Source organism: Neopelma chrysocephalum, unplaced genomic scaffold (genome assembly GCF_003984885.1).
Source record: "Neopelma chrysocephalum unplaced genomic scaffold, ASM398488v2 Primary Assembly neopelma1_76, whole genome shotgun sequence".
NCBI lineage: Eukaryota > Metazoa > Chordata > Aves > Passeriformes > Pipridae > Neopelma > Neopelma chrysocephalum.
The window spans coordinates 5,171,237-5,183,238 of record NW_020897737.1 but is presented as its reverse complement, the minus strand read 5'-3'; the positions used below and the strand labels follow the sequence as shown (position 1 = coordinate 5,183,238).

The 12,002-nt window shown below is 40.9% G+C and overlaps 1 protein-coding gene across 3 annotated transcripts in view; it reads left to right on the top strand.

The window, feature by feature from the left end:
* The first annotated feature begins 2,284 nt into the window (after window positions 1-2,284).
* APOO (apolipoprotein O) overlaps window positions 2,285-12,002 on the top strand; it is a 29,724-nt gene continuing 20,006 nt past the window's right edge. For 2 of the 3 annotated variants that reach the window (XM_027688968.1, XM_027688969.1), the window contains exons 1-4: window positions 2,285-2,344; window positions 6,677-6,784; window positions 9,081-9,200; window positions 11,833-11,887. In XM_027688968.1, coding sequence (XP_027544769.1) covers window positions 2,297-2,344; window positions 6,677-6,784; window positions 9,081-9,200; window positions 11,833-11,887 — 331 coding nt within the window. In that variant the 5' untranslated portion in view covers window positions 2,285-2,296. Of the gene's footprint in view, window positions 2,345-4,893; window positions 4,914-6,676; window positions 6,785-9,080; window positions 9,201-11,832; window positions 11,888-12,002 lie in introns of those variants that run through there. The other variant, XM_027688970.1, reaches the window with a different exon arrangement.

Genomic DNA, 12,002 nt, shown 5'->3' with positions numbered 1-12,002 from the left:
AGCTCGTTAGCCCTGTGAGGCCATCCATCTATGAGAAGGTCACTCTAAACAAACCTACGTCCTGAGGACCTCACTGCCATTGTCCAAGCTTGCTTGGCCCCGGCAGATGAACCTTAGGATTAAAGGGTGGGCTCAGTTCAGCACAGGCTGTGTCTCACCTAAAAAATCCATTGCGCAGGCTGGAAAGGTAAAAAAAGACCTGTCCCAAAAATCTTCATTCGCGAAGACTGGCCATTATTATCTTGTCACAGAATCATCTAGGTTGGAAAAGACCCCTAAGATCATCATGTCCAACCTTTGGCTGATCACCACCTTGTCAACTGGACCATGGCACTAAGTGCCACGTCCAGTTGTTTCTTGAACACCTCCAGGGTTGGTGACTCCACCACCTCCCTGGGCAGTCCATTCCAAGTCCATTATCTGATAGGAATTTAGCACTCATTATTTCTGATCTTCATCTCCCACTGAATAAGAAGTCAGACAGTGTGGGATGTATCCAAGACCCTTCCTCGAAGCAGATGTGACCAAAAAAACTTACACCTGTTGCTCAAGTGAGCAAGGGGATGCAGAGACCAAGGAGTGGGAAAATACAGAAAAAAGGGGTACTTGCTTTTATTTTTCTTTTCAATTTAATGAGATTAGAAAGGCATGGAACCCTGTCCATACACTAACCCCCTTATGCTGATTTTGGCTGGGAAGAGTTAATTTTCTTTGCAGTGGCTGGTATGGGGCTGTGTTTTGGATTTGTGCTGGAAACAGTGTTGATAATACAGAGATGTTTTTGTTATTGCTGAGCAGTGCTTAGACAGAACCAAGGCCTTTCCTGGTTTCCTACTGCTATACTGGGCAGGAATCTGGGGGTGCATGGGAGGTTGGGAAGAGACATGGCTGGGACAGGTGACCCCAACTGACCAAAGAGATATTCCAGAGCATATGGCATTGTGCTCAGTATATAAAGGGGGGGAAGAAGGAAGAAGGGCGGGGCATTTGGAGTGATGGTGTTTGTCTTCCCAAGTCACTGTCAAGCTTGATGGGGTCCTGCTCTCCTGGAGGTGGCTGAACATCTGCCTGGCCATGGGAAGCAGTAAATGAATTCCTTGTTTTGCTTTGCTTGTGCATGCAGCTTTTGCTTTTCCTATTTAACTGTCTTTATCTCAACTCATGACTTTTCTCACTTTCACCCTTCAGATTACTCTGTTCCTGCTGGTGGGGAGGTGAGCAAGTGGCTGCGTGGTGCTTGGTTGCCAGCTGAACTTAAAACACTAGAGTGGTTTGTATACTCAGCATGATGTGGTATGGTCTGGAATATCCCTTTGGTCAGTTTAGGTCACCTGTCCTGGCTGTGTCTTCTCCCAAATTCTCATTCACCTCCAATTTTCTCGCCAGCGTGACAATACGAAAAGCAGACAAGGCCTTGACTTTGTTTAGTGTAAGCACTGCTCAACAATAACAAAAACATGTCTGTATTATCAACCCTGTGTTCAGCACAAATCCGAAACATGGACCCATACCAACCATTGCAAAGAAAATTAACTCTTCCCCAGCCAAAACCAACACATCCATGCAAATTATACTGGCAGTGCAACAGAAGGGCAGTGAAGCTGGTGAGGGGTCAGGAGCACAAGTCCTGTGAAGAGCAGCTGAGGGAGCTGGGGGTGTTTAGCCTGGAGAAAAAGAGGCTGAGGGGAGATCTCAGCGCTCTCTACAACTACCTGAAAGGAGGGTGTAGCCAAGTGAGGGTTGGTCCCTTCTCCCAGGCAACTCATTACAGGAGGAGAGGACTTAAACTGCATCTTAAACTGCACCAGGGTAGGTTTAGGTTGGACATTACAATAAAATTTTTCACAGAAAGGTTAATTATACATTGGAATGGGCTGCCCAGGGAGGTGGTGGAGTTGCCGTCCCTGGAGGTGTTTAAGGAAAGACTGGATGGGGCACTGAGTGCCATGGTCTGGTTGACAGGGTGGTGTTCAGACATAGCCTGGACTCGATGAGGTCTTTTCCAGCCTAATTGATCCCGTGATTCTGTGCTTCTGATTCTGTGATCTCTGAGTATCCGAATCTCCTTCAGAAAAGCTGCGAGGTAACACCCTGAGCCGTGCCAGCAGGTCTAAAGACTGGTGTGCATGTCCTCTCGGCACTCGGGCACTTCACCTTTGCCCCACACAGTCCCAAAGCGACACTCCTGCACGGCAGGTACCGAAATTCCCCAAACCGGGACGTTCCATGTCACACCGAGCGGCGGCAGCACGCGCGCGCCGGGCGGGGCCGCCCCTCCCCGTGACGTCACGCCGCCATGACGTCGCCGCTCCCTCCCCGCCCGCCCGGCGCCGCCATGTTCAAGGTGAGGGAATCAGGGATCGCCCCCAGTCCATCCATCTATCCACCCATCCATCCCCCGGCCCCGCTCCAGCGGCAGCGCCCGCGGGATCCCGCGAAGGGGCCGCGCCGGGAGCGCTCGGCCCGGGGCGGGGGCGGCCCCGGAGCGCGGCCGGAGCGAGACTCGGGGGGGGGCCCCCCCGAACCGCCCGCGGGGTTTTGCCTCTTAACCCTTCACAGGTTCTTGATTTTGCTCTCGCTGCAGCCGCTTAATCGTCCTTTTAACGCTTCAACCCGCATGCCCTCCGTGTTGCAAGGGAAGGAACCGCATTGCTTGTTCAAAGTTGCTTCTGGGGCACAGCGGCGCCGAGCTGCCTTACCGCAGAGTCTGGGTTCGTGCGTGCAGAGCACATTCCGTATTTGCAATTCTTATTTTAAAGTTGCACCCAGCACCCCGGAGCTGTGTTACCGCAGAGTTTGGGTTCGCGCAGCTGTGGCGTGAAAGTCACTTGAAAGTGACAACTCGGCCGTGAAAAGTGTCCCTTTGGTGCGTGAAGGTTGTCAGTGAAACCTGCGAAAAACATGAGCCGGGACTTTTTGTCTAAAAGGTCTTTGCTTCCGATAAGAGGAGCCCCAGATCCTTTCAGGCCAGAAGCAAGCTGTGTGTTTCAGTCAGGTTGTTGCCACGGCCGCTCGAGAAGCAGGAGGGCGTTTTTTGTTCTTTGTTTGTTTTTTTTTAAAAAAGGTGACGCTTGATTCTTTGTATTCATTCTCCTAGGCACTATTTTCTGTGTCAAATATTGATACTATATATTAATATACTAAATATACTAGTAAATACTAAATATACTAATGTAACTAAAACACAAGTAGTTCCATCTCAGCGTGAGGAAGAACTTTTTTCCACTGAGGGTGGCAGAGCACTGGAACAGGCTGCCCAGGGAGGTGGTGGAGTCTCTCTGTCTGGAGACATTCAAAACCCACCTGGACATGTTCCTGTACCACCTGTTCAGGTGACTCTGCCTTGGCAGGGGGGTTGGACTGGATGATCTCCGGAGGCCCCTTCCAATCCTAACAATTCTGTGATTCTGTGATACTGATCTGCTGAGCAGACTACAACTGCTCTGCTCCCGTTGCAGCTTTTTTTTTCTTGTTGTGACAGTTGCTGGAATTCTTTTGTGAGGATTTTATGTTGGAATCATTGACAATTCCATAATTGATACTGAATTGTCATTAAAGGGGTTACGTGTGAACCTGTGGGTTTAGGCACTATGCATAATGCTATTATTTTTATACATCGAAGTTGGGCAGATATAGGTGCTTCAGGCCAACCTGATTTTATACCTCTAAGAGCAAAATGGGAAGGTGGCTTTTTGTCCTTGATATTTGTGCTTCAGGGACAGGAGTGCTCAAGAGTTTGGGTTTTGGTTTTGTGTTTTTATAGTTGGGGTTGGAAAATAGGAGGAAGAACAGAAAAAGAAGAGAAAAATGAAGTGGTTTTGTACATTAGGACAGATATCAGCCTTCTCAGAAGTATGCTCAGGGTTTTTTTTTTCCTTTCTGTTTTTCCTTTCCCACCTGTTTTGACAAGGTGACAAAAGTAATAAATAAATTGAGAATTCACAGACAAGAGGAAGGAAAGAAAAAAGTTCTAGTTAATCTTTAGCTCTTTGTATGCCTGTTTGAGAACTAATATGGGATTTATGCTTCCCACAGACATTTTTTAGTTAAGAACTTTGAGCAAGACACTAAAGCAAGACAATAGAAAATGAAATATCGTGGTCTTTCCCCCCTCCTGCTTTAGGATATAATTTGCTTATCTTGTGTCTAAAGATAAAGTTGAATTCTTCAGCTAGAGGGAGGAGTAAACATAGTATCTTCTTTACTTGCAGTAACTGCAGAGCATTGTCAGGAGAAAAGAATGTCGGGTTTACTCTTGATATCAATGAAGTAAAACAGGCAGGGAAGACACATCTCAGTCAGTCAAAATGCTTTACTAAACCAATTGGTTTAGGAATACGTGGTTAGTATAGAATTAAGAAATGAGATCCTGAAGGTAACTTTGGAAACAAAAAGTGCAGCGGTTGATCCTTCATACTCCCAAATAAATATTTTTATGTGTGTGGTACTTCAGCATCAGTTCTGTCTGTCCCATAGCTCTCTGTAGCTGATGTAGAGGACCATTGCAGTATATCCTGAACAGCACATTTAAGGAGAAATTCAACTTGCACTTTTAGTGATTAATTTCATTTTGTTAAAACATAAAACCAGTGGAAAATGTCTGCATTTCAGTATCTTGATAATATAAATGGTTGACATTTTCAGTCTGAGTAGTTCTATGATCACTGATACCTGTTTGTGAAACCAAGGTGCTTCCATTCTTGTGCTCTGCTGTTTGTGTCTTTATATAAAAATCTCATATATGTAAAACATTTGGATTTATGTTTTCTGCTGTTGACACTTAGCACCATTTATGCTGTTTGAAAACATATTTCAGAATGAAAATGCATTTAGATTTTTGCCTTTTCAGTGACAGAACAATTGTGCAGTGAAAAAATGAAAGATTGAGGAAATAATCTCTACAGTTACTAATGGTTAGTAGTGTTCATGTTTTTGTCTTGGCCAATGGAAGTATGTGAAAAGTGTTTAAACAAACACCATGAAAGATTATTCTTGTCTTTTCTTAGCTGTGAAACAGCTGATCCAGTCATTGTGGTGTTTCATTTATAGTGCTGTAGTAATACATCCATAAATTCAAATAAGGAAAAACTTCCATTTTAAGCAAGTTTTTCCATACCTTTTGACCCAACAGATCCCTTATGTCTTCCTGAAAAGCAATCCTGTGACCTAGTTCTTGTGTGCTGGTTCTCTACACATAAATGAGAAGGAAGTTTGACAAATGTATAATCTGATTTTTAATTTGAGGAGGCTCTTGGTTACATTTAATAAACATTCTATCTGCAAAGCAGTGGAAGAAAGTTAAGCTGCAAATGCTTATCTGTGTACAGTAAGCTGATGCGGTCTGGATAATTTCAAAGCTATTTTCTAACAGTTCTGCATTGGACAGGAAGTTTCAGAGCAATTGTCCTGTGGCAAGGCCAGTTGTCATCATCACAGCATGAAGGATGTATTGGTCTGACCAAGGCTTCAGTGTCACAAGCAGCTAGGTCAGTGTAATGGACCCTTCTACTTCTGAAAAGGTAGAGGGTTTGCTGCCTTCTCCTTTTTCATCCCCTCCTCCCTGGCCACACCGTTCCTCTGGTGCTGGTCAGGCTGTTTTAGGGATGGATTCAACGTGCTAAGCCCGCACAAAGCTCTCCGCTTCTCTTTCAGGACTGACCTTTTCCCAAATTGCCGAGGTGAAATTGCCTCATGGTGGAAGCACCTGGCCAGCAGAGCTAGGGCAAGGTGAGCAGCAGGACTTCTGGAGCCTGTGCCAGAGCAGGGCCAGACGTTTCTAGTTTGGTGTTAGATCCTCTCACCTGTAACCTGATACAGCAAAACACTGGCTGTTGTAACTACACTTTTCCCTGAGCAGTAACAGGAACATGAGGCATTGAAAACTTTCCCGTTTGAACTGCCATTTCTGGAGTTATACTTTGCTGTTAATAAGGATGTGCAGTTGTTGGAAAATGCTCACTGGGCATTCTGGATTTGCTACCCAGCTAAGATTTTCATCTTCTGTTTTTTTTACGTGGAAGCAGACTTTCCCATTAAGAAATACAGTTTACTGTAGGTCCTGAATGTCAGAAGAATTATATCCACCTTACTTGTGGTGGTTGTGTTGTGTGACTGGATTGAATCTGAAGTATTCAAAAACAGTCAAGTAATTCATGTTTCTCACAGAAAAGTAGGAGACATTCCTAAAATTCTTAAAAAGCAGTGATTATGCTCTGATATTTTCAATTGTAGGTCTCAATCTTTTCTTGAATCTAGATGCAAATACTAACTAGAAGTAAAATGCTGAATGAAAAAATTGAAGTGTTATAGGCATTCACAAAGTTGCTTATAATATGAATATATTCTTAGTATTTATACTGAGAAAGTTGATAAAATTTTGGTTTCAAAGAGAGAAAACAAGATGTTTTTTAGAGATGAAAACTGGTAAGATTAGCATTTATATTTACTGTCTCCTTTAGCCTTAGGCTTCTCCAAATACCATCTGAATAATTTAGGTGTTGCCATTTGTGTGCCTGAGATTGTGTACTGCTGACCCCCTTTCTCGTAATTTCTAAGCATATTAATATGTCACTTTCTACCATATAGAGGTACTTAAACATTGTCTACATGGATGTGTTCAAACGTTGCCATTTTGTTTGCACTTAGTGATGTCCTTGTCTCCCTACAATGTTTCCAGGTAATTCGGCTGGGGGCCACCCCTGTCAGCCTGAGCTTGCTCTCTGTCCAGGTTTATGCTGCTTCCTCAGAGAAGACTTCCAAAAAGGAGTTGCTGAGAATTGATGAGGTAAGTGTGGTTAGAGCCTTAGTGCTCTTTTATCTAAAGAATTCTGAAAGACATTATATATTTAGGTGCATCTCTTCACCTTTTGTATTCTTGCCTTTAAATTTGCTTCTCAATTTTCCATAGTAGAGAGGTCTGTATAGTTCTGCTTCTTTTACCTGAGGGTTGCTTTTGATTTCCTTCGCTTGATAGCATCAGGCTTGTTTGTGTGTAAGATCTTTTTCCTACATTAAAGCTTTCTGTTCTTCATTCAGAAATGATGTTTTCGTGTTTGTAGATTTACTTGTGGTTGTACTTCAAATACACAGGAATATTTTCTTTGCTTTTTGTCCAGATAACACTGTTTATTTTTTTACTGTAAGTACTGTTGGGAAATTCTAATAAAATTTTGTTTATATTCTCCACTAAAACAGCAAATAAAAGTGTTTTATTTCTAAAAATATCCTCTTTATTTTATGACAAAAATTCTTGTCTGGCAATGTTTTGAATCTGCTATAGTAGCTTCAGTTTTCCAGTTCTCCTTTCTTTACAGCATTTAGACCTAAGCAACAACAAATACAATAAGTAGTGGTAATAAATACCTGTCACCTTTTTATTTCTCTAAGATGCTACAAAAATCTTGGTTATATCACAAGTAGAGCTTTAAAACACCCTGTCAAACTATAGGCTCACCAGCATTGTTGCACAGGCTTTTACAAGTTTCCAACATTAAAAAAAATTAAAATAAGTAGTTCATAACTAAATACAGCTTTATATCCATGATAGTGTGTAGTTGTTTAAAAAATTTCTTTGAAGTACTTCAATCCAAGTTGTTACATAAGCAGTAGAACTGAATTAAACTTCCTTTTGTGTATACTTAGGCCTTTTGGAGTTGTCTGCGTGGGCAATTCACTTGTACAGTGTGAGAGGATCAATAATTGAAGTGGTCTCCTGGTTTTATCCCAGCCCAGGCTTGGGTTCACCTCATACCTCCACTGTCATGAGTCAGTCCTGAGGCAGCAGTGAGCACTTCCATGTGTGCTGAGTAATTGGCTTGCCCATCACGTCCAGCAAAGCACCATGTGCAAGCCATGGAGTTTTGGCTGCCTTTCTTGCCATTCACAGTTTGGATCTCTACTGTGTCAGCTGTCTAGTTGCATAAAATATATGGGAATTTCCCTATCTCTGAGGCTTCTGTCCTTGTGCCAGACATGGCTGTTAGATTGTCCAACAGGATCCAAGTTCAACTTGTGACTAGGATTGCAGGGATGACCAGGTTTCATAGGGAAATGAGACTGGAAATGCTTGTCTTTTAAAGTATTATGGGAAATCCAGCTGCATGAGCTACCAAATTATTGGCCAAATTCTATGTTGTTATATATTTCATTATGAATAACAACTTTTTTTGTTATGATAGAGATACAGTTTTTTTCCAGCTCATCATGAAGAAAGGGCTAGCTACACTTTGATGCAGCAATATTTGTAAACATCAGTTTATAATGAACTGCTAGGTGGAGTATAAATGTGGTATAAAATTTAAGCTCTTTATACTAAACATCAGCATAGTATTTAAACTGGTAGAAATTTTAACAGATTTTGTTTTGGTGTGAACTTTGCTGTTCATCTTCAACAGTATAGACTTTGTGGGTTTTTTTTAATGGAATACAATTTTAAATATGCTTAAGTAATTTTAATAAATGTCATGCTAACCCCTAAATAGGGTGGTTTAATATTTATTATGTGAAGATGCCCATTGCTGGTTACAGCTCCTCTTTGCTCAGCCCCAGAGTGCAGTTAATGCTGTCAATTGCTGATGTGGTTAATGACCACAGTGTAGGGATGTTGTACCATTTTCCTGCTCAGTAATAAACATTTGTATCAGATGTTACCTTTGTTGGAAGCTGCTCAGGCTCTTTATTGATGTCTTATGTGAATATAGAAAATGATAGATTATGATTTCTAGTACATTTACTATGTTAAGTGGGAGCCATAAGTGCTGATTAAGGCAAGAAACTTTTCATAATTATGTTTTGTGTTCTTATTAAACTAGTTTAATATGAATTTATAACTTGTGACTTGGATCATATAGCAGCTATGAATGAATTGCATAGCAGTTAGAAGTCATCTTCATCATAATTATATACTGTATAATTAAACTTTGCTCATAATGGTTGTCTCACAACTGTGTGAATTTTTATTATGCATTGTTTATGTAGTAAGCACAGTGTTAGATGTTCTCTGCTTAGACTGTTCGTGCCCTCAAGACCTACTTGCACAATTACACCTTTGTTATTAACCTCTTGTTTGCTAATATTCACAGCTGTCACTCTACTCCTCTCCAGCTCGTGAGACTAAATATGTGGAGAATCCACAAACTGAATTGGAAGAGGGGGTTTCACGTTTGCGGCATGCTATGGAGCCATATACAGCCTGGTGTCAGGTATAATGGTTTATATCACATCTGGTAGTGGCTCAGTGATAAGGGTTGAACTGTGTGATTTTTTTTTTGTTTTTCAGAGTTGGAATTAACAGGTAGCAGCAAAGTAAAAGTTGATAGCTGTAAAAGCATTTTTCAAAAATGCTGCATTATTTAAAGTTTTCTGCATTACTTAAAATTTTCCACAGTTCAGGTCATAAATGTTTACCCCCTTCTCACACAAAACCTGTGGTTTCTTTCTGCTAATTTTCAGAACTAAACCCTTGGGGTTTTTTTTCATTTTGTCTCCCTCCAAAAGAATTAAAATTAACTAAAGCATAGAATTGTTATCTGGAATGACCTTTCTGCGTAAATATATCTAGGCATGTCTGGATTTGGTGCTGTCCTGTGGCTGAGGAAGACAGGAGAGTGATAATCAAATTTGCAGTTTCCATGCTCAAGGAGAAAGCCTTAAATTATCAAGAGATGTGTGTTGGAGCGGAAATACCGAGTTACCCTCACTGCAACTGTGACAAAACAAAACTTTGCAAAAAATATATCTGTACTTGCTGAACTGGCAGTGGTAAACCTAATCCCCAGACCTTACCCCAAAACTTTCTCATACATATTTTATTAGGCAGCATGTTTGTAGTAAACAGTCATTAAATACAAAAATAGTCTCTGGAGCAGATAATGAAACCAAGATCTTTGTAATCAAGGCCTAAATTGTTGGTATTAGATTGCAAAGTCCTAGCATGGTTTTCTTGCTCTTTCCTGACACAGCAAATGTTGAGGCTTACTTTGGAAGCAAGGGCATCCTTGCCATCTGGTTGCCTCTTGGAAACTTTAGACAATTCTCTACTTTACCCTCTGGCTGTTGTGAATCCTCTTAAGCTGCAAACTGCCCAATTCTCTGTAGAAAGCCAAGCTGTTCAGATCAGGGTGTCCTTTCTGCCTGGAAGCTCTGTGTGGTGGTACTCACCTCCTTTAACAGGAATGCAACATTTTTTCAGAGGTATTCAGTGTTACTCTAGTGATGTGTTTTAAAGTACCACCGGCAGGAGCACTGGCTGCAGTTTGGAAGTTGAAGGGGGTTTTTCCACAGGATAGTTAGAGCTCTGACCTCCTGAACACATGGGTTCTCTTTGGTTGCCTGTGGTAACCTTAACCAGGGAATGAAATTTGAGAGCAGGGTAGTTGCCCACTAGGACTGAGGGCAGGTTAGCGCTGAACCTTGTTTTATGTCTCACTGGCCTGTTGTCATCCTATTTGTTTTATTTTTTTTGTCTGTGTGGTGATTATTTACATAAGATGTGCTCTTCTGCTCACACACAACAAGCCACTTCCTGGCAGTGGTTTACTGACTCATTTTATGAAGCGGGCATGTCAGCTTTATGTGTTTGGGGTAATTTTGTTTGCTTAACTGTAGTTAGAGGTAACTTTGTTTTATATCACCCCCACCCCCTGGTATGTTTAAGAAAATAATACTGAAGTGTGTCTCAAGTTGTCTGTAAAATTAAAAACATAACCTGGGATAATGAGAATAAAATTGGTTATGTTCGTACATCCATTTTACTTTTTCAAAATTACTTAACTGTAGTAGAAATTCAGTTCAAAACTCAGGTGTAGAAATGAGCCAGTTATGTTTCAGCTGTGACAGAAGATTAGACTTAATTAGTCTCTGGGGTCTTTAGACCAAGTTCTTTTTAAATTGGCTTTTAATAAGACCAACACTTTTTTATTTTCATGACAAATTGGGTTTTTTTATGTCACTCTTGCCAGTGAGGAAATGAAAGTTCTAAAAATATTATCCCCATGCAGTATCCTAAACAAATGCTTTCACTTCTGTACAAATGCATCATAGGTGGAATTGTGAGAACATTCTCTGCTTTATCTTTGGGCATGTATGTTTATGAATTTGTTCCCTAATTTAGAGACAGCCTTATACTGTCCCTCTGAAGGATTATTAGCATAAATAACAATTAGCAGGGTTCTTTCTATTGAGATTTTTTTCTATTTTGGTACGAGACAATGTGGATTCTTTTACTTCCTGCATATTTTCTGTCTGAAAAAAATCTAGAACTAGTCTGTGGGGTTGGTGCAGAGTTCTTTGATTTACTTCGGACATTGTATGGACATCTCATTTTCCAAGTCACTTCAAAAATGCAGTTTTGTTAGCCTAAGATAGTCTCCTGGAAAGTGGGATTTATCACCTTGCAGAGTGAATCACATATCCCTGTGAAGTGCAAGGAAGGATTTATTGCAGTGTTGGACTTCTTTTCTTTGCATCAGCTCAAGTATCTTTGCAATACCTATGTACACTGAGACACCTGAGCTAATTCTGAGTTTCAGCTACCTGATCTTAATAAAACATTGAGATTGACTTCTGCATTTTGAAGTATTATATTTCATCTGTGTCCAAAGACTACTTAGAGACAAATCTGTAAGTTATGCCAAATATAACATTAAGCAAGCATAGCCCTACAAGGGAAGGGTGGAAGTGGGAATACAAGGAGTTATTTTAGTGACGCAGCACATTTTTCTTTCCTGTTACAGGATTTTTTTTTTCCTTTCTTTGTCAGGTCAGTTACAGTCTATAGTTAATATTTTACTTACTTGGTATCTATTTACCGTTGTTCTCTTTTTTTTTTTTTAGGATCTTTATGCCAAAGCTATGCCCAATTTAGAAAAAGCTGTTGAGCATGGTAGAGGTAAATCAGCTGAGTTTTCTTAACTAGCAATTAAAAATGCAGTACTGTACTATATCTTCTGTTAAAAAGAAATTCCAGTTAGCATCATTATATGTATGAGTTCTAATGCATTTAC